Source organism: Talpa europaea (genome assembly GCF_964194135.1).
Source record: "Talpa europaea genome assembly, chromosome: 11".
NCBI classification, from domain to species: Eukaryota; Metazoa; Chordata; class Mammalia; order Eulipotyphla; family Talpidae; genus Talpa; species Talpa europaea.
In genome coordinates, this window is record NC_140078.1 from 22,095,079 (window position 1) to 22,120,874 (window position 25,796).

The 25,796-nt window shown below is 40.6% G+C and overlaps 1 protein-coding gene across 1 annotated transcript in view; it reads right to left on the minus strand.

Annotated features, from left to right (window-relative positions):
- The window catches only part of RBL1 (RB transcriptional corepressor like 1), a gene marked incomplete at both ends in the record, with an annotated part of 51,362 nt that extends 25,934 nt beyond the window's left edge, over positions 1-25,428 (minus strand). The window contains 12 exons of the mRNA XM_084246479.1: positions 558-695; positions 3,101-3,204; positions 3,388-3,500; positions 6,655-6,821; positions 7,544-7,730; positions 8,926-8,975; positions 11,782-11,942; positions 12,058-12,186; positions 12,275-12,339; positions 13,620-13,820; positions 20,428-20,561; positions 25,273-25,428. Coding sequence (XP_084102605.1) covers positions 558-695; positions 3,101-3,204; positions 3,388-3,500; positions 6,655-6,821; positions 7,544-7,730; positions 8,926-8,975; positions 11,782-11,942; positions 12,058-12,186; positions 12,275-12,339; positions 13,620-13,820; positions 20,428-20,561; positions 25,273-25,428 — 1,605 coding nt within the window. The remainder of the gene's footprint in view (positions 1-557; positions 696-3,100; positions 3,205-3,387; positions 3,501-6,654; positions 6,822-7,543; positions 7,731-8,925; positions 8,976-11,781; positions 11,943-12,057; positions 12,187-12,274; positions 12,340-13,619; positions 13,821-20,427; positions 20,562-25,272) is intronic.
- Positions 25,429-25,796: the final 368 nt, after the last annotated feature.

Here is a 25,796-nt window from a genome sequence, read left to right on the forward strand (position 1 = left end):
GCCAATTAAATGTAATAGTAGCATCAGTCTTAAATTCAGACACTAAGGAGCATTAAATGTTATCATAGCAGTAACCTCTATGTTTTATAAGAAAAGTTAATAAAAGCAGTTTTAGCAGGGAAAAAGGGAAAATAAGACTCATGTTCAGCTCAAATTTGAGGAAGGGGCATGATCTGTTATTACAGTTTCATTAGGTAGACCAGGATCACAATTTTAGACATTTTCTTTCTCCTGGGAGAAAGTGTTTTTGCTCTTCATCATGCATCTACTTAACAGACTAATGACTTCCATTTGTAAACACGGAAAGTTCAAAGTTAAATACTTAATTGCTGATAAATTTGCAAGTCAGCAATGGAAAATGAACTGAAGCTATGAGGCTGGCTTTATTACTCTCATCTTCTCCCTTTTGTGCTTGATTCTACCCAAAAGGAATATATGTTTTCAGAATACCTCTGGAAGTATTTTCCTGATATCACTACAGTTAATTATTTTCAGCTCTAAAATAAATAGAATGTTTATGTGAGGTATACCATAACAGAACTTTGCTCTCATCTCACCTTATAAAAATAAAATGGTTGCATATTGAGAGCTTCAATAATCCAGGGAAAAGTGCGAGGTGAGCTATAAGCAAAGAGCACAATTTCCAAACAACAGGCCATCAAGGAACGATGAAATATATCCTGCTCTAAAAGAACCTTGAAGAAGAGAAAGAGCCAGTTTATTATTTTTCAGTAACTTCATTCTTTGCCATTTTATAAAGACTATAGAAATAAACAAAATAACTGTACATTGTATTCTCAAACTGGTAAGGAATGTTCTTTTTTTTTTTAATAATTTTTTAAAAAAAAAGATTTATTTATTTATTTTTATTTGTTTGTTTATTTATTTATTTATTTATACAAGCACTGGGTACAGTAAGAAGTGCAGGAGGGTGAGAGAATTCACCAGAGCCAGAGCGGGGAGCAGAACAGGCAGAAAGACTGAAGTACACTGCTGAGGGGAGCAGCGGGCGGCAGGAGAGGTCTGCGCACCATGTGGGACCCTCACCGGTGGTCGGGGATGGAACTGGTGCTGCAGAGGCTGCGCGCAGCTTTGCAGCCCAGCGCTCAACCGCTGCGCCACCAGGGGAGGCCCTGGTAAGGAATGTTCTTATATAATCTTGCTCCGTGGTAGATCTTAAATTTAAGAGTCACACACAACAATCTGCTTTGAAATTTGAGCAAATAATAAATAGAAAACATTCCCATCAATATGAAAGTACTAAGATTTGTTCCTTTTTTATTATGCCAATTTTATGGTTGCTGTTTTGTCAACATAAGCTTATTAGAAAGCACTAAAATAAAAAATAATGTTGGAAAAAAACAGTAATCATCTGTAACAGCAAAAAGTAATATATGAAGATTGACAGTACATGGGAGAATGACAAATTACTTAGCAGAAAGTAGGATGCTTAAACATAAGGGCCTCGAGAGACATACTTCAAATAAATGTTCTAGGCACCTGGCAAAAACACAGCAATGGAGGGCACAGGCAAAATGGAAAACAGGTTAGGCAGAGGCTGACAAGGCTGGAGGATTTGAAAATCCGCAGTAGTTAGAAGTCCTCAGGTCCCCCCACCCAACCCTCAAAACTATAAGGAGTCAGATGATAAGGCCTCTAGTTCAACCCAACAGGGACCTGAAGAATTATTTTCCACAGAGGCTGAATTAGAGCAATGAAGAGCTTGAGAACACCAGACAGAAAACATACTATGGTTTTAGGTGAGAGATTGCAGACTCAATTTGAGACCAAGTTTCCCTTCTTTGTTCTGCTACATACCACCAACAGATAGGCAAGAGATTAGCAGATGCTTCTCTAAAGAAGTAAAAATATTTCAGAGGGCCTTCCTGGTGGCACAAGGGGTTAAGACACAACCTATAAACCTATGAAGCTATCCACAGCCACTACAGCATGAGTTCAATCCCCGGCCAGGGAGCTACTGACATAGTGCAGCAAACCTCTCCTGACTCGCCCACTGCTCCCCTCAGCAGTGTATTTCGGTCAATCTGCCTGTTCTGTTCCCCACTCTGTCTCTGGTGAATCCTCTCACCCCCATCCCCCCACCTCTGGCCTGTATCCCAGTTCTTGTATATATGAATAAATCTTTAAAAAAAATTTTCAGAAAAGTTTTAAAGACACCAATGGTTGAGACTTCCTAATGCTACCTACATAATGACCTGAGGTTGCTAGACTTACTACCATTCTGTCTTGTTTCATTATTAGCTAGCTGGGAATGAAGAACAAGACTGAAAGGTGGGGCCTTCAAGTGGTGGTGCAATGGGTTAAGATGCAGCACTATGAAGCTATCTGTGGACAATGCAGCACAAGTTTGATCCCTGACCAAGGAGTTGACCCACATGGCACTGCAGACCTCTCCTGTCTCACCCACTGCTCCCCTTAACAGTGTATTTTAGTACATCTGCCTGTTCTGCTCCCCACTCTTGTCTCTGGTGAATCCTCTCACCCCCGTATCGCTGGTCTGTACCCTAGCTCTTATATGCATAAATAAATAATTTAAAAAAAAAAAAAAAAGACTGAAAGGAAAGCATACTTACTAATGGTGAACCAAAGACAAATTTTATGTATCTCACATTTCTGCCCAGAGATGGTAACATCTCCATGTACCAAAGACAACTAAGATCAACTAATATGTCATCTTTTTTTTTTTAAAGATTTATTTATTTATGCATACAAGAGCTGGGGTACAGGCCAGAGATGCGGGGGGTGAGAGGATCCACCAGAGAGAGTGGGGAACAGAACAGGCAGACTGACTGAAATACACTGCTGAGGGGAGCAGTGGGCAAGCCAGGAGAGATCTGCCTTGCCATGTGAGTTTTTCCCTGGCTGGCTGGGGAACTGAACTCGTGCTGCAGAGGCTTCGGATTGCTTCACAGTGCACTGCTTAATCCCTTGCGCCACCAGTGAGGCCCTAATATGTCATCTTGGCTAAGACTGCCAATGATTACTGACCCCTACAATGCCATATATAGCTTCTCAACACACTGGTTTCAGCTTAGGATTTTTGGATTTTGCCAGTGGCTGCGAGAATGAATTTACTTACTGACATATCCATTCCATGTAGTCTTCGTGTTTCTTGAACCATTACAGTCTCTAATATTTTATAATACAAAATTTCTGCAAGTTTTAGTCTGTTTACAGCAAAGTCTACAGGCATAATAAAAGGAAAATATGTTAATGACATGCAGCTATTAAAGGTTGAAAAAACAAAACTTACAAAAACTCAAATCTTAAATATTAAGAATAGTAAAGAAGGGAAAACTTGGATTTCTACTTTGTAGGGGGACAAACTATTTTCAGTGATTGCCAACTTTAGTTTTATCTTCTTACCTATGTGAGATCCTGGTTGTTCATCTGTTGATTGAGTATAGTGTTGGCAGAAAGTCTCTCCTATTCCTTTCACTATTTTCATAATGTTTTCCGTAGGATTACGCATACAAGATCTATAAAATGCAAGAGGAACCTAATTACTTGGGGAAAAAAATCCAGACTACTAACATTTCTTCTTTGAAGAATTAGCATGGTTTTTAGTGACCAAAGGTCTATTCTCAATGATATACCTAGACATGTAAACCTAATGTATTTCAAAGAAGTCTAGTTTTAAATATTATACAATTATTTGGTAGATTGTTTTAGAATTTCAACACCAGAGTAGTCAATGACCTCTGTATTATGTTTCTGCTTATACGACATTCCAAAAATGGCAACACTGTAAGGACAGAAAACATATCAGTCATTGCCAGAGGATGGGTGTGACACAGGGCTCAATTACAAAGAGGGGATAACGGAACTAGTCTATCTTGATTGTGATGGTTACACAACTGTATGCATGTGTGAAACCTCATAACTGTTCAGTAAAATGGATGACTATTATATATAAATTATACTTCAATAAATCTGGATGAATGGGTCTCCCTGGTGGCACAAGGGGTTAAGATGCAACCTATGAAGCTGTCCACAGCCTCTGCAGCACCAGTTTGATCCCATGGCCAGCGGGCAGCAACCCGAATGGCATAACAGACCTCTCCTGGCTTGCCCACGGCTCCCCTCAGCAGTGTATTTTGGTCAATCTGCCTGTTCTGTTCCCCCACTGTCTGTGGCGAATCCTCTCACACCCCACACCTCCAGCCTGTACCCCCCAGTTCTTGTATACATAAATAAAATAAATCTTAAAAATAAATTTTCAAATAAATTTTATGAATTTATTTTCTGTTTCTAAAAAGAAAAAGTCATTGGGGTTTTGACAGAAATTACATTGGGTCTGTAGATTGCTTTGTGTAATACGGTTATTTTAACAATATTAAAACTTCAGGTTCAGGGCCTCCCCTGACTGAGTGCCGTGCTGTGAAGCTGTCCGCAGCCTCTGCAATGTTGGTTTGATCCCGGCCAGCAAGCGAGGGTCCCACAAGGCCCGGCAGACCTCTCCTGTCGCGCCCACGGCTCCCCTCAGGAGTGTATTTCATCAATCTGCCTGTTCTGTTCCCTGCTCTGTCTCTGGTGAATCCTCTCACCCTCCCGTGCATCTAGCCTGTACCCCGGTTCTTGTATAATTAAATAAATCTTAAAAAAAAAAAAAACACTTCAGGTTCATGGATCAACTTCCCATTTATTGGTTCCTAGGTTTTTTGTCTTTTGAATTTTGTTTCCTTCTTTCTTCTTGTTGCTATAAAATGTTTGCAGTTACCTTCCTTAGCACTTCTTTTTTTTTTTTTAAAGATTTATTTTATTTTTATACAAGAACCGGGGTACAGGCTAGATGCGCGGGAGGGTGAGAGGATTCACCAGAGACAGAGCGGGGAACAGAACAGGCAGACTGAAGAAATACACTGCTGAGGGGAGCAGCAGGCGAGACAGGAGAAGTCTGCTTCGCTATGTGATTCTCCCCGGCCAGCTAGAATCGAACCCATGCTGTAAAGGCTGGGGACAGCTTCACAGTGGGGCGCTTAACGCCTGTACCACCCAGGAGGCCCTTTTTTTTTAAAGATTTATTTTATTTATATAAGAGCTGAGGTACAGGCCAGATGCACAGGAGGGTGAGAGGATTCACCAGAGACAGAGCAGGGAACAAAACAGGCAGATTGACTGAAGTACAGTGCTGAGGGGAGCAGCAGGCGAGACAGGAGAGGTCTGCTTGCCATGTGGGTTGCTCCGAGGTCGGCGGGAATTGAACCAGCACTGCAGAGGCTGCAGACAGCTTCACAGCGCTGAGCTCAACTGCCTGCACCACCAGGAAGACCCCCTTACCACTTCTTAATAAATTGATTTTTGGGGCCTCCCTGGTGGTGGAAGGGGTTAAGTGAGGGCACTATCAAGCTATCTCCAGCCACTGCAACATGAGTTCAATCCCCAGCCAGGGAGCTAACCCACATGGCGCAGCAGACCTCTCCTGTCTTGCCCACTGCTCCCCTCAGCAGTGTATTTCAGTGGATACCCCTGTTCTGCTCCCCGCTGTCTCTGGTGAATCCTCTCACCACCCCCCCTCCCCCTGCACCTCTAGCTTATACCCCAGTTCTTGTATGGATAAATAAAAATAAATCTTAAAAAAATAATTTGTGCTTAAATGGGTAATTCAGCACAGACCTATTTATTCAAATACAATAAGGGTAGATCTTCCTGACAGTCTTTCTACCTTATCTGTATATCTGCTTATTATCTGAGCTGTGTCTGAGGCTGGGAAGTCTTCTGTTCACTTTTCTGCAGAATGAAGGTTTGAGTAGTTTATATGGTACTATGCTCCATTTTTGATAGAAGCCCAGGGCTTTGCTTTCTCTTCTGAGACTTTGTTAATTCCCCCACATTCCAGAGTTCAATATACCAGTCAGGGCTATATTCTAGTTCTATGAGAACTGTTTCCCTAATCAGCATGAAATCTTGGAAAATGGAAGCTCCTGGAGTTTTTCATATCTCTGATGCAACCCTGGTGTGGTATATAGGGACTTTCAGTTGAGGAGGAGCTTTTACCTATCTGCCTACTCACCCCATTTACTTCTCTCCACACCTTGAGCATTTTCAAGGTCCTATATACCCTGGGTATACCAGGTTCATTTATTTTCTTTATTTACTACCATTTTGGAAATTTATACCATAAGATCATATCCCTCATTTGATTGTTGCTGGGAAACAGTTTGCTGATCTTCACTACTCTTATTTCATTGGTGTTAGGAAAGATGGTTCTCTGATCTGGCTTCACCCTACCATTTTTATTAGGAAACATGCATTTTCTTAAACAAGTGGATCTAATTCCATTTTATGGTTGCACCATCCATTGCATCAGTTGTATCATTTGATGTACATTTAGACTGAACCCATTTAAAGTCAATGTAGAAAGAAAAACAATAATGTATAACTTAGGGGTATTTATAAGAGTGAACTGCCAGAGCTACACACCTTCAAGATATATAATTTTTAATAGATACTTTAACAGGCATATGATTTTAGATCAACGTGCTTTGTGACTGAAATGTACAATAAAACTTATATATTTTTATGTATATATAAAACGCACTATCTCAAGAATTCTGAATATACTGAAAACAGAATGGTATACAGAATCTAATTCAAATGAGACATTTAGAAAAATAATAGTATTGGACTTACTCAAAAATATTTATAAGTTGTTCACTTGGTGCATTTTTCAGTCCAGCCACTATAGTCTGTAACCGGCTCACACTCTGGGTGGCTGAAGCAACAGGAGTAATAGCTGCTTCTTTTTCTCGTAAATATCGCCGTCCTGTCAGTGGGGTAGAAGGTGCAAATGACGTTTTCTGTTAGAAAAGAAAAATCTGTGAGATTAAAAAAGTCACCACCCCCCTCATTATGTATTTAATATTGTTGCATTTGAGTAACATTTTTTCAAAGTACTTTCTATCTATAATTTCATTTAATCTTCACAACACTCATTTGAAATACATACACTTTCATTCTACATATCAGAACACAGGCATAGTGACATTAGAAAAAAAACCTAAATTGACAAAGGAGAATTTGGATTAAAAACTTCAGTTTTCTATGACTTCTAGATTGCTGAATTTTCCATTAGACTTCATCCTCCAAACCATTTTACACATAAATACAGAATTAAGCCTTTGCCACATATGATCAAGTCCAAAGTTATATGGCCGGAGTTCAGGAAAAACACAGTTTGTGATGGGGAGGAAAACAAACTAAATTTTAAATCAACAGAACAGTGGCTAAATTGATATAAAGAATGGTAAGAAATTATAAATCCTTTGGGTTCAGTGAAACATACCCTACTGAAAAATTCAGGTATTGTGGGAAAATACATTCAAAATATGAAAAAATAGAAAAATAAGGTAAAAATACTAAGTGACATAGTTTTAAAAATTACCTTTTAAGGTTTTCATGGGAAATATGAATTAGTAGAAGAAACTCAAGATTTAACTTGAAAGATGCTTCTGCTGTTAGTAGAATCATACACAGAGAGAAAAAGATTATTCAAGATTGAAGCCAGGCTAGGTTATATTACTTTTTGAAAGTGTTGCTGAAGGTTATACTCCACATTAGCTTGTGCTGTCAATTTCCCTACTGGGGCGTCACCAGTGAACTTTCGAGGCGTTCCAATTTCCTCTTCTGCATCTGCTCCCAAAAAGATCCTCTCATCAAAGTCACCAACAGTTAAGACATACTCTTCATATTCCTTGTTCACTGCTTTGCTGAAAAGAGAATGCTTTTAGGCTGCTAGGATAAAACTAAGTTGCACAATGCATTTATCTTGAAGATAAATTTAGACTCTACAGCGTGGAAAAGTGGATGGTTCTAATTTTTTTGTTAACTCTGCCTATCTAATGATATCAAACATTCCTATCTAATAGGGACATTCTTCACATCCACATACATAAACATTAATAAATTACTTTGAAAAGTGAAAGAGAATATATACTTTATCTGAAAACCAGTTGAACCTAATTAATGATGATCTTATCATTAAGGAGACAGTAGCAGCTTTGAAATATACAAGCACATTCTGAATTTGACATTATTTGATTAAATAAGAATATAAAATCAAACATAGAAGCAGCTACCTTTGGGGCCTCCCTGGTGGTGCAAGGGGTTAAGATACAACCTATGCAGGCCTCCCTGGTGGCACAAGGGATTAAGCACTGCTCTGTGAAGCAATCTGCAGCTTCTGCAGCACCAATTTGATCCCCGGCTGGCCAGGGAGCAACATACATGGTGCAGCAGACCTCTCCTGCCTCGCCTGCTGCTCCCCTCAGCAGTGAGTTTCAGTCAGTCTGCCTGTTCTGTTCCCTACTCTGTCTCTGGTGAATCCTCTCACTCCCCCATCTCTGGCCTGTACCCCAGCTCTTATATGCATAAATAAATAAATCTTAAAAAAAAAAAGATACAACCTATGAAGCATTCTGCAGCCACTGCAGCACGAATTTGAGTCCCAGGCGGCCAGGGATCAACCCACATGGTGCAGCAGACCTCTCCTGACTCGCCCGCTGCTCCCCTCAGCAGTGTATTTCAGTCAATCTGCCTGTTTGTTCCCCGCTCTGTCTCTGGTAAATCCTCTCACCATCCACACCTGGCCTGTACCCCAGTTGTTGTATGCATAAATAAATAAATCTTTAAAAAAAAAAAAAAGTAGCTAGCTTTGCTTGAGTTTCTCAGGATAGCAGATGTATTAAGTACCAAAAGTTTCTTATAAAATAAATGTACTGAAAAACAACAAGGCTTAGTGACATCACACATTCAATGTCACTATCACAGAAGGAACTTGAATTTGGAACAGTTACCTTGGTATGTTACACTTAACAAACTGCAACAAGTTATACTTAACAAAGTGCAACAGATCATTATTGGCAGACTACAATATGCCAGATAACATTAGTGCTAAATACTTACCTATTATCAGTAAAATTGGAAAGGTCCAAGAGGCAGTCACCTTTTAAAATCTTGGAAGAGAAAGTAATTTTGTGATATCATATAATTAAATATATTAACATATACACAAAAACATGACATTAGTCTAATTTTCATATTGGTGGTAGTTATAAATAACATACACAAAAATCAGAAAAACTAAATAATCCATTCAGGACAGTAAAAACTATTTAGCATGTAAACCGATATTAAAAAACACAGTCAAATTTTTGAAAATACCTTGAAGTTTATCGATGGTAGTGGTTTCTAAGTTTTAGCGACCTCAGAATACACTTAGGGGTGAGCTTGGTTGTTTTTTCTTTGAGGCAACACTGGTTTACAACACTGTATATGACTCAGAGACACGGCATCATACCTCTTCATAGTCTATTGGATCTCCTTCTATACTTTGCTCTCCATCCTCTCCCTCTCCCTCTGGTAGCCTTAATTCTATAGATTTCTAGGGTTTGCTGGTTTGGTTTTCTATGATCCTTTGTTTGTCCTCTATATTTCACATAAGTGAAACCATCTGTATTTGTCTTTGTCCTTCTAATTTATTTCGCTTAGCATTATCCCCTCCAGTTCTATTCATGTCGCAAATGGCAAGAATTCTTTTCTACTGATGAGTTGTATTTCATCGTGTATATATATGCCATGTCTTCTTAATCCACTTATCTGTCCGTCGATTGTTTCCACAATGTGGCTACTGTAAATAGTGCCACAATAAAATCAGTGTTTTTGCATTCTTCAGGTAGATACCTGCAATGGAATTACTGGCTTAGATGGTAGATTTATTTTTAATATTTTGAGAAACCGCTATAAATATTTTCCAGAGGAGCCAGAATAGTCAACATTCCCAATAAGAGTATATGAAGGTTCCTTTTCTCCATATCCTCACCAGCACTTGTTGTTTCTAGTCCTTTTGATGTGGGCCATTCTCACAGTTGTGAGATGATATCTCATTGTGATTCTGATTTGCCATTCCCTGATGATAGTATTTTTCTCATGTGCCTGCTGACCATCTCTATGTCTTCTTCGGAGAAGAGTCTATTTAACTCTTCTATCCATTTTTTAATTAGATCACTTGTTTTCATTTTGTTGAGTTGTATGAGTTCTTTATAGGCCTTGGATATCATTTTCTTGTCAGCTGTATGACATGCAAAAATTTTCCACTCAAACTGATGGCCTCAGGCCTGAGTTGAAACAGGATTTTTAAACAAATTTCCCAAGTGATTCTCATAAAAGCCATCTAATTTCAATTAATGGCTTAAGGAAAAGGGAAACTAACATTTACTGAATGATTATGTGATAAGGCAAACAAAATGATTCAGAAATATAGGTACTATCATTGGCAAGGGAGGAAAACTACACTGTTATTAATATTTTATTAATACTATACTTAAATTACTACCCATCACAGGTTGCAACTTCAAGTGCCTTTGGGGCCAAGATTCACTATGGGTTGAAACAGGTTAAAATAAAGAGGACAGAAAGCCCATCATAAAGAGCCATCATTTAGCTCAATGACAGTTACCATATAGAAATTCTAAACCAGTACAGCCATAGCGTCTAAAAGATCTATATAAATTAAAAATTTAACAAAATAAACGAAATAAAGAACATTTCACACAGGCTAAATAAATTACATGTGGCCTATGGGCAGGAAGACCATTGTTCAAAACCAAGACGCTTGTGGAGTACAAGGGGTGTTAATCATAATCATGCCAAGAGGCAAAAACTAGATAATCCTGGCAAACCAAGATGTATGGTCATCATATCCAACAGTCACTAGTATGCTGCTTCTGCAGAACACAGCAGACATAATCCTTTAAAAGTTTAATTTGCTAATACATTAAAATACAAATAAGAAGCCATGATATGTGTGTATATATATTTTTATGCATGAATTAGCTGAATTAAATGGCTCAATATTGGAGAAACAGACGCAAAGAAACAAGGCAATTTTAATTTTAGAAATAGTTAAGTGAATTTTTGAGAAAAAATCCAGAGTGCATGCAGCTAGCCTACAAGTATAAACAAAACTAAAGGGGGGCCTCCCCGGTGGCGCAGTGGTTGAGCGCTGGGTTGCGAAGCTGCCCGCGGCCTCTGCGGCGCTGGTTCGATCCCCGGCTGCTCCCCGGTCACCGGAGGAGGGTCCCACATGGCGCGCAGATCTCTCCTGCCGCCCACTGCTCCCCTCAGCAGTGTACTTCAGTCCTTCTGCCTGCTCTGCTCCCCGCTCTGGCTCTGGTGAATTCTCTCACCCTCCCGCGTTTCTGACTGTACCCAGTGCATGTATAAACAAAACAAACAAACAAAATAAAAATAAAGCATGCCTCTATAAAAAAAAAAAAAAAAAAAGAACCTATTAAAAAAATAATAAAAAAAAAAAAAGATTTAAAAAAAAAAAAACTAAAGGGGATTTTCTGCTCTACTTATATGGAAATAAAACTAAGTTGCCATGTATATTTATTATCCTACCATGTATACCCAGTTATTATCCAGTTATTCAAATTATGGTAGTAAATTAGCATATTCTGACCTGCTTTTCATAATTCTATCAGGCTTATTCTCATGTTTTGTCCTTCATAATTACCAGGATTTCCTAAAGTTGCTTCTGACAGTACACTTACTTAACAGTATATATATGGTTTGTCACATTATTCAACAATTCAATTTTACTCATCACAGATCATAAGGAAATTCTACATCACAACAGAGACTGAAACCTAGGAATCTTGAGCCTGAGTCCTACAATGTTGAGAACTTAAAACACTGTTGTGGGGCTTCTGCTGCTGACCCCTGAAAATGTCAGTCATTTAATTATAAGTACAGTACCTTCCTGTCAAAGAGTTTTGAAATGTATGGCTTAAAGTAGTGCTCCTTTATTCCTTTTGCTTCTACTAGAAGTCCGTCATGTAGTTCACACAGTACAGCAATGATGCAGGGTGGCTCTTCAGAAGCACTATAATCAGCAGTATGGAAATCAGATGGTAAACCTACTTTGACAGGATATAAAGAGCAAAGAAAGGAAAAAAGAACACATGTGATCAACTCTTAAAACTCTTTTTATAAAAACTGATGATCAGTTTTCAAAAATAAATAAGGTCTTGCCTTTAAAGGATGGATTTAACAAATCTCGTCTATTTGGGCACATAATGGCATTGGCAAAAATCAGATCCAAGCAGCACAGAAGTAAATGATAAGAATTTACTAAATCATCTCCAATCATACGAAAATTACCTTTATAAAAAAAAGAGAAAACCAGAAAGCAGGTTAATTATCACTAAATTTCCACAGGAGAAATACAAATACTGATGTGTCACCTTACCCTTAGTATAAACAAAGAGCGTCCAACAGAAATTAAAGAGATCCTTAACACTGCAAGGAATCCTCCTAAAAGGGGGGAAAATGTACGTTTTATCTGATTAACTTGTTAAATATTATTCCATATATTCCTTTCAAATTGAAACAGCAAACAAACAGCAAATAGTGAAGTTAAATTACATTTAAAGTTCCATCCATAAAGGACAATCTAAGATTCATTTTTAAATAAGTAAGCCTGGGCCTCTCCAGTGGCGCAGCTGTTGAGTGCTGGGTTGCGAAGCTGCCCGCAGCCCATGCAGCGCCGGTTTGATCCCTGGCTGCTCCCTGGCCACTGGAGGAGGGTCCCACATGGCGCGCAGACCTCTCCTGCTGCCCGCTGCTCCCCTCAGCAGTGTACTTCCGTCCTTCTGCCTTCTCTGCTCCCCACTCTGGCTCTGGTGAATTCTCTCACCCTCCCGCGCTTCTGACTGTACCAAGTGCTTGTATAAATAAATAAAAATAAATCTTAAAAAAAAAAAAAGTAAGCCTTCCCAATCTGTGCAAAACAATCAGAACATAGGAAAAAAAAAAAGTAAAAAGCATTATCCTAAATTTTCAGATATGGGTAATTATAAATGGATTTAAAAGGAAATGTAAGTTTTTTGCAGATGAATACTTCTGATAAAAATCTGGCTTTAAAAATGCCAATTCTGGGCCTCCCCTGGTGGCGCAGCGGTTGAGCGTTGGGCTGCGAAGCTGCAAGCAGCCTCTGCAGCGCCAGTTTGATCCTCGGCTGCCGGGTGAGGGTCCTACATGGCGCGCAGACCTCTCCTGCCACACCCACTGCTCCCCTCAGCAGTGTACTTCGGTCCTTCTGCCTGTTCTGCTCCCCACTCTGGCTCTGGTGAATTCTCTCGCCCTTCCATGCTTCTGACTGTACCCACTGCTTGTATAAATAAATAAATAAATCTTTAAAAAAAAAAAAAAAGAAAAAATACTTAAAAAAAAAAAAAAAAAAGCCAATTCCGGGTCTCCCCTGGTGGCGCAGCGGTTGAGCACTGGGTTGTGAAGCTGCCCTCAGCCTCTGCAGCACCGGTTCGATCCCTGGCCACCGGGTGAGGGTCCCACATGGTGCGCAGACCTCTCCTGCTGCCTGCTGCTCCCCTCAGCAGTGTATTTCGTCAGTCTATCTGTTCTGCTCTCTGCTCTGGCTCTGGTGAATTCTCTCAGCCTCCCGCACTTCTGACTGTACCCATGCTCGTATTAATAAATAAATAAATAAATAAATCTGTTAAAAAAAAAAAGCCAATCCCTTTAATAAACTTATATCATGATTTTTACATCACTATGTAAGGATTAAAAAGTCTTACCTCTGCTTTCTGCTTCGTGGTAACTTTGGTGGCTCTTCATATGGATTTTGAAATACATCTAAAAAAATTGGCTCAAATTTTTTGAAAATAACAGTAGACACCTCAAAATTTCTTTCTAATCTTTCTATACGTTCACGAAATTCTTGTGGCAGATTTGACATGTCCATCCACTTCTTCATTTTACTAAAAAACTGTATTAAGCTAAACAAATAGAGAGGAAAAGCAACTTTAAAATGAATCCATATAATGGATGGATAAAGAATATGCTATTTATGCCTAAGAATGTTTATTTAAATCTGAATTTATTTTTTAAAAAAGAGCAAAAAGCAAAAATACCTCACTCTCAAATGCCATGAAAATATTCTGGTCCCAGAATCACCGTGGGAATATAGAGTTTGACTTAGTGGTCATTATATAAAATGTATTCTGTGCAGGGAGTGACAGTACTTACCACTTTTTTGTTCCCTACAACAGCAGCTACACAATGCTCTGCATGTAAACCATTAATATAATTGTTATTTAAGGATAAATTCACAAAATGAGCTAGAGGGAAGACAGAATCTCCCAAGTAGAGGATTCTGGAAGTTAATCACAAAGCACCTGTGTGCATTTCTACCATCAAACATAAACCAAGATGGTAGTACATACCCAGAAAATTATTTAATTAAATCTACCTTTTTGGCTAATTCAATTATAGGCACTTTTTTAAAAACATTTATTTATTTATTTATACAAGCACTGGGTATAGTCAGAAGCGCGGGAGGGTGAGAGAACTCACCAGAGCCAGAGTGGGGAGCAGAGCAGGCAGAAGGACCGAAGAACACTGCTGAGGGGAGCAGCAGGCGGCAGGAGCGGTCTGCGTGCCATGTGGGACCCTCCGCCGGTGGCCGGGGAGCAGCCGGGGATTGAACCGGCGCTGCATGGGCTGCAGGCAGTTTCGCAACCCAGCGCTCAACCGCTGGGCCACCGGGGAAGCCCTAGAGGCACATTTTTTATGTTCCTGGTTTAGTATGGTCTTAGACTGAAAATGTGTAGTGTTAAGCGCATTTAAGTGTCTACCACTATATAAAGAAAGACACTTGCAATATTTTTTTAAAAAGTGATGGAAGACATTAAAAGGTAACTGTCAGGGCTTCCCTGGTGGTGCAGGGGTTAAAGTCTCAGCACTATCAAGTTATTGCTAGCTTTTGGGGCATGAGTTCAATCCCCTGCCAGGGAGCTAACCCACATGGCACAGCAGACCTCTCCTGTCTCACGCACTGCTCCCCTCAGTTGTATATTTCAGTAGATTTGCTTGTTCTGCTCCCCACTTTGTCTCTGGTGAATCCTCTCACTGCCCCCCCACCTCTGGCCTACACCCCAGTTCTTATATGCATAAGTAAATAAAAATAAATCTTTAAAATAAATAAATATATAAAGGTAACTATCAAAAAGTATTGAAACTTCAGGCATGCTGACTATAACCTGAGAATCTAAGTGTCTCTTGAGTCTTGTTAATAGTAGCAAAAAATAATAATTTGGGTCCTCCCAGGTGGCGCAGGGGGTTAAGTACAACACTGTGAAGCTATCTGCAGCCTCTGCAGTACAAGTTCAATTGCCAGCAGGCCAGGGAGCTATCCACATGGTACAGCAGACCTCTCCTGTCTTGCCCGCTGTTCCCATAAGCAGTGTATTTCAGTCAATCTACCTGTTCTGTTCCCCACTCTGTCTCTGGTGAATCCTCTCACCTCCCCGCACCTCTGGCTTGTATCCCAGTTCTTGTATGCCTAAATAAATAAATATTTAAAAAAATAATAATTTCCAGATTACTAAAGATTTTTTTGTCTGACAAATTATACTACTTTATAGAGGGTTTTGTTTTGAAGGTGGGAGATGTTCAGCATGTCAAACTCTTTCCTGTGAGGAATACCCTTCTTTCAATTCTTGCCATCTATTATCAATAGACATATCAGCTTCACAGATATTTGATCAGATTTATCTCCTTAGGATTTTAAATATGAAACTGGCGGTTTAGTTAAGTAAGGAAGTAGTAATTCTTATAACAGGATCAACAGCAATAATTTTGCCCATGGGAACAAACACAATGGTAAGATCCACTGCTGATCACACAAGCTATGTCCTAGTTAGACAGATTCTGTGATAAACTTTTTGGCTGCATAACCAGGGTCCTTTTGTTCCTGGCATTTTCCAAGCCTAATTAGTCAAGTCCATAGGATCTGACAATACTACATATATGTATATATCCAAAAGAAAATAAAAACTTGTTCACAAATGTTCATAGTAGCATTATTCATGATAGGCAAAAGATGGGAACTAAGTTGCCCATCAAATAAATAGATAAATAAAATGCATAAATGGATAAATAAAATGTGGTATATTGATGCCAGTCACCAAGGCCTGCTGGCTACAGTCACTGCTGAGTGCCTAACTGGCCAGCAACTTCAGCCAACACAAAGTTCTCAATATGCCATCATTCCCCACAGTGTTTAGCCAGTGATATGGTAGGTGGTTGAGTACACTGCATTTTTTCCCATCATGGAAGGAACACTGTTTTTTTCATACTGGAATAGACACTTTCTCTAGATATGGATTTGACTTCCCTGCATGAATGCTTCTGCCAAAAATATCTACTATGGAAAGCTGTGTGGAGGTTCCTCAAACTACTAAAAATGGAGCTTCCATCTGACCCAGCAATTCCACTCCTAGGAATCTACCAAAGGACACAAACACATTAATTCAAAAAGATACCTGTATCCCTGTGTTTGCTGCAGCACTATTTACCGTAGGTAAGATGTGGAAACAACACAAATGCCCCAAAATAGATAATGTTGTATATATACACAACAGAATACTATACAGCAATCAAAAATGATAAACTCATGCCATTCATAGCAAGATGGATGGATCTGGAAGGGATTATGTTCAGTGAAATAAGTCAGAAAAAACAAGAAAAATATTTGATGGTTTCACTTATAAGAGGAATGGAGGGGAACCAAATAAGGGATCAGGAAAAAAATTACAATAAATTAAAAAACAAAATTAATAGGCAACTATTAATCAAAGGTACTCTGCAGGGGAGGGGGAGGGAAAGGGATCAAAACAGGGAAGGGAAGAAAACAAGGGACTAGAGTGACAGTGCATGGGTGAATTGGAATTTTACGGGGACTACACATGAGAAGAGAAAGCATGCAGTGCACAAAAAGGAAGAATGATGTAATATATATAAAAATATAAAAATATATAAATATAAATACATATAATAAAAAAATTTAAAAAAAGAAATGTTTTTGTGTGTATCTTTGATTCTTTCCTCTTATCCCCTTGTCATGTAACATAGTATGTATAGATGAAAGATCTCTTTCAACTCTTCTGTATTATTTAAAAAGTTTCAAACTTTTTATAAAAGGCAAAAGTACATATAATGTAAAATTCATCACTGTAGTCATTTTAAGATGTATAGTTCAGCGGTATTAAATATATTTATACTGTGAAACCACCACCATGACAGACTTTCGAACTTTTCATTATTTGAAATTTTTATCTGAATATGTACTACTCTAAATTTTAAGTTTTCCTTTTTTATTTAGTTTTCCAACAACTATTTCTAAGATTTAAAAATTTTTGTATGGTCAGTAAGAGAAATGTTGATAGAAAAAGATCATATTGTTTTATAATACAGTGGATAAAATTTATCTCAATTAAAAAAAAACTACCAGGGATGGTGGAGGGTGTCTCCCTGGTGGCCTAGGGGTTAAGTCTCAGTGCTATCAACACTATAGCCTGAGTCCAATCCCTGGTCAGGGAGCTAACCCACATAGTACAGGAGACCTCTCCTGCCTCAACTGCTGCTCTCCTCAGCAGTGTATTTCAGTCAGTCTGCCTGCTCTGCTCTCTACTCTGTCTCTGGTGAATCTTCTGACCTTCTGCACCTCTGGCCTACACCCCAATTCTTCTCTGTATAAATAAATATTTTTAAAAAAATCTACCTGAATTATAACAATCTTAATTATACTTTCACTTTATTTTTATCACCATGATAAAACTGTTATTCTGAAGATTATTTAAATTGTGTGGACTTTTTTATTTTCCAATTTATAGAAATGAAAATCTTCCTGAGAAATTTTTTCTAATTTAAAATGAACTTAAACCTAATTACCTCCCTGGATAGAGTTATAAAATATGTTCTCTTTTGCCCTACAAACCCAGAAGACCAAATAGACAACAAATTCAAGTTGTTCTGTCATGGGTAAAAAAACCCTCAAAACAGAGAACATTAGCATCATGCAAATATGAATCACTCCATTTCTTTTGTTTTGTACCCAGACCAACAGTTCCTTATGGTTGATAGCTGATTAAGTAAAAGCTATACCTTACACCTACCAAATGTTTACCTGTTGCAAGGAAAAGCATACTAACTATACAGCAGAGAAAAATGAAAATCCTTTAAGCAGGTGATCAAAAGTAACATCACCAACGAGGGGCAGACAGAGATCATGAGTCTAGTCTCATCTACCGAGGACACAAAATCATTTTTATTTTTATTTTTTTTATTAAATAATAAATTTTATTTTTATATTCCCCCATACAACTGCACATGCCCCATTCTGACCCCAATCCCTCCCCTCCTGGCCCCCACCCCCCAAAAAGTGTCTCTGGTTCATAGTTTTTTGTTGATTTTGATTTTCACTTTCTTATAGTTATTCATTTTCCTGGTCCCTTATTTAAGTTTTCTAGATTCCTGCTATGAGTGAGACCATCCGGTATTTTTCTTTTTCTTTTTGGCTTATTTCGCTGAGCATGATCCCTTCCAGCGCCATCCATGTTGCTGCAAATTGCATGTGTTTATCTTTTTTGAATGCTGAGTAATATTCCATGGTACAAAATCATTTTTATATAGTATTCCATCTGGGAATGTATAAGAAAGCAGCACTGGACAAATCCAAAGTGAGAACTATTTTTTTTTAAAGCGGTGTGGGTGAATTTTAAAATTATTACATATTTTTATTAATTAATTTATTTTGTAGAAGTACTAGGATGTAGGCCAGGGGTGCAGAGGGTGAGAGGATTCACTAGAGACAAGGTGGGGAACAGAACAGATGGATTTGCTGAAATATACTGATAAGTGCAGCCAGCAAGACAGGAGAGGTTGGGCCTCCCCGGTGGCGCAGTGGTTGAGCGCTGGGTTGCGAAGCTGCCCGCAGCCTCTGCAGCGCCAGTTCGATCCCCGGCTGCTCCCCGGCCACCGGCAGAGGGTCCCACATGGCGCAGACCTCTCCTGCCGCCCGCTGCTCCCCTCAGCAGTGTACTTCCGTCCTTCTGCCTGCTCTGCTCCCCGCTCTTGCTCTGGTGACTTCTCTCGCCCTCCCGCGCTTCTAACTGTACCCAGTGCTTGTATAAATAAATAAATAAATAAATAAATCTTAAAAAAAAAAAAAAAAAAAAAAGACAGGAGAGGTTTGCTGTGCCATTTGGCCGCAGCAGTGTTAGTGCTAAGACAACCTGCAGGCCACCAGGGAGGCCCTGGTGTGGTTGATTTAAACTACAGTCATCAAAAATTTCAATGTCCAAAAAGACAAAGGCTATGACAAATGTTCCTGATTAAAGAAGACTAAAGAGATATATGTGACTGCAATGCCTAATTCTAGATTGGAGATGGTCCTTAAAGAAAACAAATGCTATAAGGAACATTATTGAGGGGCCTCCCTGGTGGCGCAAGGGGTTAAGACACAAACCTATGAAGCTAACCGCAGCCATTGCAAGCACGAGTTCGATTCCCTGGCCAGGAAGCAACCCACATGGTACAGCAGACCTCTTCTGACTTGCCCGCTGCTCCCGTCAGCAGTGTATTTCAGTCATTCTGCCTGTTCTGTTCCCCACTCTATCTCTGATGAATCCATTCACCACCACCCCCCACACTTCTGGCCTGTACCCCAGTTCTTGTATGCATAAAAATAAATCTTTGAAAAAAAAAAAAAGAACATTATTGAATAAATTGGAAGAGTTGATATATTAAATTATTCTATCAATGTTAGCTCTGCTGATGTTGATTAACTACCATAATCAAGGAAATACACACTTAAGTATTTAGGGGTAAAAAGCCAGGATGTACACTACTTACTTTGAAATGGTTGAGGAAAATATATTGCATAATAGATAAAGTTCTATACATTTAAGGTCAAAGGCAAAAGCAAATGGGGTAAAATACCAATAGGTGAATCTGGGTCAAGTGTATATGGGTATTCTTTACTTTTTTTTTTTAAAGATTTATTTATTTACACATACAAGAGCTGGGATACAGGCCAGAGGTGTGAGGGAGAGAGGCTTCACCAGAGACAAAGTAGGGAACAGAACAGGCAGACTGACCCAAGTCACTGCTGAGGGGGAGCAGCGGGCGAGTGAGGAGAGGTCAGCTGCACCATGTGGGCTGCTCGTTGGCCGGCTGGGGATAGAGCTCGTGCTACAGAGGTTGCGGACAGCTTCAGAGGTTGTGTCTCAATCCCTTGCGCCACCAGGGATGCCACTGTGGGTGTTCTTTATACTTCTCTTATTTTTGCAACTTTTCTTAAAGCGTAACATTATTTCCAAATTTTTAAAAAATGAAAAAAATTATTAAGATTTAGTATAGAGGTCTCTGACTGAAGTCAGAATTTGAGGAGGAATGGCAGAGGAAGAATATGAGAATTGGGAAAGGATACCAATCAAGATAAAAAACACAGAATGAAATGAGTTAAATGATTTAAAATAAATTAAAATGTAAAATTAAATTTAGGACTTATAAAATAATGTTTGAAAAACCAAAGTGCTTTACCTTAATTTAGCTGAACGTAGTATTCTAGTAAGTGAAACACAATTTCCTTCCATGATTCCTTTTCCAACTGTGGGAATAATGCTTTTGCGACACGCAACGTATAATGAACATGCTAGCCAGTGTATAACTTCTCCCTGGCAGGTAAAAAAAGAAAGACAAAAATGGAATATATTATGTTAAAATGCTTGCATTCTAGAACTAGAGTTTTATCTGGTCCAATTTTCATTATGTATGTAACAGACCAAAGAGGTGATATTTACCCAAGGTCACAAAATTTAGTTAATTGCAGTAATGAATATAAAACTCCTTATTCTCATTCTGCATAACATGATAAATTAGTATTAATCTAAAGACAGATCTCTCACCTATATCCCATATCTAATATTATTGGAAGAATTCTGTTAAAATTTTTCAGTATTAGTTTTCTTGATTTTAAACTACCAGTCATGGCCTTGATGATGCTTAAGTTCTTTTCTACCATTTTAGTTTCATTTTTTTTTTTTTTTATATAGAGGCATGTTTTCTTTCTTTCTTTATTTGTTTGTTTGTTTGTTTTGTTTATACATGCACTGGGTACAGTCAGAAGCGCGGGAGGGTGAGAGAATTCACCAGAGCCAGAGCGGGAAGCAGAGCAGGCAGAAGGACCGAAGTACACTGCTGAGGGGAGCAGCGGGCGGCAGGAGAGGTCTGCGCGCCATGTGGGACCCTCCTCCGGTGGCCAGGGAGCAGCCAGGGATCGAACCGGCGCCACAGAGGCTGCGGGCAGCTTCGCAACCCAGCGCTCAACCGCTGCGCCACCGGGGAGGCCCTCATTTTTTTTTTTTTAAAATCTGTTTGGTAGAAAAGGGAAAGAATAGAATAGAAACATAGCAAGGGAGTCAGGCATAAAAAATTAATACCTATCTTGCACAACATCTGAGACTGTAACTTAGGTGAGGTAAAGATTTGGGGAATTATTTACCCTAATCATTAAAATAGCAAGTATGGCTCTATGGTTTAGAGAATATTTCAATTTATAATGCTATAAAAAAACATGCTATTCGGGAATTTGATACAACTCTCCATTTTAGACTTGAGTTATCTACAAGCTGGAATCACTTCATGACATCACCGTGGAATTATACCTGAAATTTTAAGGATTAAGAATTAGACATAAATCTCATAGCACACTATAGTACTGTTTCTATTCACCATTGTGCAGATGCTCTTTTAAGATCAGACTTTGAAATAAGCCAAAAGGGGTTAGTGGTAAGGGATGGCAACCAATAAAGCTGCAATCCAGTGTTCCTAAAGTAGTGAGATATCTTATTTGCTCAAAGCATTAAAGCAGGTGAGATTAAAGTCAAATGTTTTTACTAGCAACAACAAATGCTGGCGAGGATGTAGAGAAAAAGGAACTCTCCTGCACTGCTGGTGGGATTGCAAAATGATCCAACCACTATGGAAAACTATGTGGAGATTCCTCAACCTACTAAAGACAGCGCTTCCATATGATCCAGCCATTCCACTCCTAGGTATTTACCCAAAGGACACAGAAACATTAATTCAAAAGGGCACCTACACCCCTATGTTTAGAGCGGCACTATTTACAATAGCTAAGCTATGGAAACAACGCAAATGCCCAAAAATAGATGACTGGATCAAGAAGATGTGGTACATATACACCATGGAATATTATTCAGCAATCAAAAAAGATAAACTCATGCAATTTGCAGCAACATGGATGGAGCTGGAAAGGATCATGCTCAGAGAAATAAGCCAGAAAGAAAAAGAAAAACACCGGTTGGTCTCACTCATAGCAGGAATTTAGAAAACCTAAATAAGGGACCAGGAAAAAGATTATAATAAAGAAAAATAATTATAATAAAGAAAAAATCAAAATCAACAAGTAACTATAAACCAGAGACACAGGGGGGGGGGGAGGGGATTAGGGCCAAAATAAGGGGGGAGTGGGTGGGAATTGTATGGGGAATATAACCAAAATGAAAATGCATACATTGTGCAAAAATGAAAAATGATTTAAGAATTATATAAAATAAAATATATAAAAAATAAAGTCAAGTGTTTTCAGAAGCCTTGATTAATGAATTGTTTGGGACTAGCACCCTAAAATTAGAAGGCCCCCTGGACACAGACTAGATGAAAATACCACTAAAATGTAGAAAATTTAAGTCCTAGGATCAGTGCTTTAATTTTTTTCCTTAAAAATAAAAACCCGGCCGGGCGTGGTGGCGCGCGCCTGTAGTCCCAGCTACTCGGGAGGCAGAGGCAAGAGGATCGCTTGAGTCCAGGAGTTCTGGGCTGCAGTGCGCTATGCCGATCGGGTGTCCGCGCTAAGTTCGGCATCAATATGGTGACCTCCCGGGAGCGGGGGACCACCAGGTTGCCTAAGGAGGGGTGAACCGGCCCAGGTCGGAAACGGAGCAGGTCAAAACTCCCGTGCTGATCAGTAGTGGGATCGCGCCTGTGAATAGCCACTGCACTCCAGCCTGGGCAACCTAGCGAGACCCTGACTCGGAAAAAAAAAAATAAATTAAATAAATAAAAATAAATAAATAAATAAATAAATAAATAAAAACCCGTATTATTCTAGTTTTTTGATGCTAGGCCCCAGAAATAAAAAGATGGTTTCTGACCTCAGCAAACTCCAAGTCTAGAGCGCAGAAAAGATTGATTACCTATAATTGGTGAGATACGCTATAAGAAGAGAAGACGGCAAAGTGTTGTGGGTGAATATAGTGTAGTGATCAACTTAATTTGACTGATTCAAATGTAGACTTAAAACTGGCAAATAGTGAGTGGAGGGAAATGAAAATATAAGGAGATGTCTATCAGGTAGGAGCTGGTTAAAATAAACACGGTATCTTAATTCACATATCTGTAATTTCTAAATCAAACACTTAAGATGTCCTGATCTACTCTGCCAAATTGAGATTTCCTCCTTTAATAATATTTCCTACTCTATAAGAATATTTCCTTCTTTTCCTGGAAAAGTTTCCAGGCAAGGGGGAATAGCATGTAGAAAGCACACAAGGAGGCATATTCAAGAATGGAAAAAGGTGCATTTTTAGACCCTATTTTTTTTTTTTTTTAGAGGCATGTTTTATTTATTTATTTATTTTGTTTATGCATGCACTGGGTACAGTCAGAAGCGCGGGAGGGTGAGAGAATTCACCAGAGCCAGAGTGGGGAGCAGAGCAGGCAGAGGGACCGAAGTACACTGCTGAGGGGAGCAGCGGGCGGCAGGAGAGGTCTGCGCGCCATGTGGGATCCTCCGCCGGTGGCCGGGGAGCAGCCGGGGATCGAACGAGCGCCGCAGAGGCCGCCTCCCGAGTAGCTGGGACTACAGGCGCGCGCCACCACGCCCGGCCGGGTTTTTATTTTTAAGGAAAAAAATTAAAGCACTGATCCTAGGACTTAAATTTTCTACATTTTAGTGGTATTTTCATCTAGTCTGTGTCCAGGGGGCCTTCTAATTTTAGGGTGCTAGTCCCAAACAATTCATTAATCAGCTTCGCAACCCAGCGCTCAACCGCTGCGCCACCGGGGAGGCCCCTTTAGACCCTATTTTAATACCTGACTACAGCGTGCACTTCATAAATACCTATTCAATGAGAGACCATATGCGGACCTATGACGTCAGAAATGCTTCCTCAGGCTTTTAAAAATCTGTTTTCAACTGAGAGGCCATAGTTCATAATCTTCCTTACTTTCTTATTCCCTCAGCTTTCCAGTCATGCCAATCAGTGTCCATTATCCAGTCTTACTCTGGAGAAATACAAGTTTTGCTCTCAGATAAGAATCTCCCCTTCCTATACAGACATACTCCAAATACCCAACTCCAAATACCCAACTCAACTCCAAATACCCAACTCTATGCCTTCGAACCTAGCAACTAATTATTTCACTAGGTGGAGTGTCAGGCGCGCTCTCGGTGTGAGTCCAGTGGATGTCAATTTGGGTGAGTCCAGGAAAGCCTCTGAATACACGCACACTGGAATGCTATGTTGAAATACATTCCATCACACGTCTGTCTCTACAACTAGGCTTATGATTGTCTGGCTCCATATAATAATTATGTGAAGAATCTTAGGCCTTGATATTATTGCCTGGGAAATAACACTCCCAGTCAAGCTGACAGTCGTGTTTTATTCAGGACCAGACACTGTGCTAAGAATCCGGAAAACCTCAGACCCCCAGGTCACAGGAGGAAGCTGGGGCTGAGAAGCAAGCAAGCAAGGCAGCACACTCACAGGCTTCGCTCCACCTGTTGTGGCGTGCTGTGCTATCACACCTGAGCGACCCACACCACCTCCCTGGTGAGGCTGACCGTGCTTACCCTTTGGGGGGCTCAGCTGCCTCATCTGAGGAATGGGACCACAGAAGGTGTTCGAGAGGTTGCGGGGGAGAGAGAGGTGAGATGACATTTAACGCTCTGAGCAGCGGTGTCCAAGCACACGATTGGACTTACACCATTTTCGAGGTTTTTAAACAACAGATGTAAGGGCCGCCCCAAGACGTCTGCGACGCCTCGGCGGGCGGGAAGCCCAGTCTGGAAGACGGGAGAGTGGAGGACTCCCGAGCGGCCTGCGGCCCGGACCAGCCGCTCCTCTGACAGACTTGTTTCCCGCCTCAGGAAAAAAAAAACAACCACAAACCCAACCCACCAACGTATAGCTGGGCTCATCCACACCCGCCCTTCCAGCTCCGCGGTCGTCCGAGCCAGGCGGGCCGCGACCCTACCGGCGGGCGAACCCCCCACCCAGGCCGCGGGGCCGGGGCGGGGCGGGGCGAGGGTGGGGCCTAGCGGGGGTCGGCCCGGCAGCCCCACCTGCCGCCGCTCACCTCCAGGCTGTAGTTGCCCCGGATGGCGGCGAAGTCGTCCAGGGCCTCGGCCGCGCTCCCCTCGTCCAGGTTCAGCTCCTGGCACAAGGCTTGCAGCGCCTCGCCGGCCGCGGCGACTACCGCCGACCCCTCGGCGTGGGGCTCGTCCGCGAACATCCCCTCGGGCCCCGCGGCGGCACCGTCGCAGCCGCGGCTCCTTCCTCAGTCCCGGGCGCGGTACCCACAACCCCCCGCGCCAAAGCGCGCGAAAAGCGGCCCTTTCGGTGTCATGTGGGTTTTTTTGCGTTCGTCTGCCTCCGCGCGTCTCTTCAAAAAAGTCCATTCCTCCTCCGGAGCCGCCAGCCGTCTTTCGGCGGAAATGTGAGAAGATGAAGTCTCGGGTCGGAAAGAAAAAACCGCGGCTTGCCCCTTGGTGGGCAGCTCTGGCGCAACCGGCCGAACAAAATATTGGCAGCGGAGTGATTCTCGTACGGCGCGGAGTCTTCTGGGAGTTGTAGTTCAGGCCCCGTCTTGCTGCCGGCGCA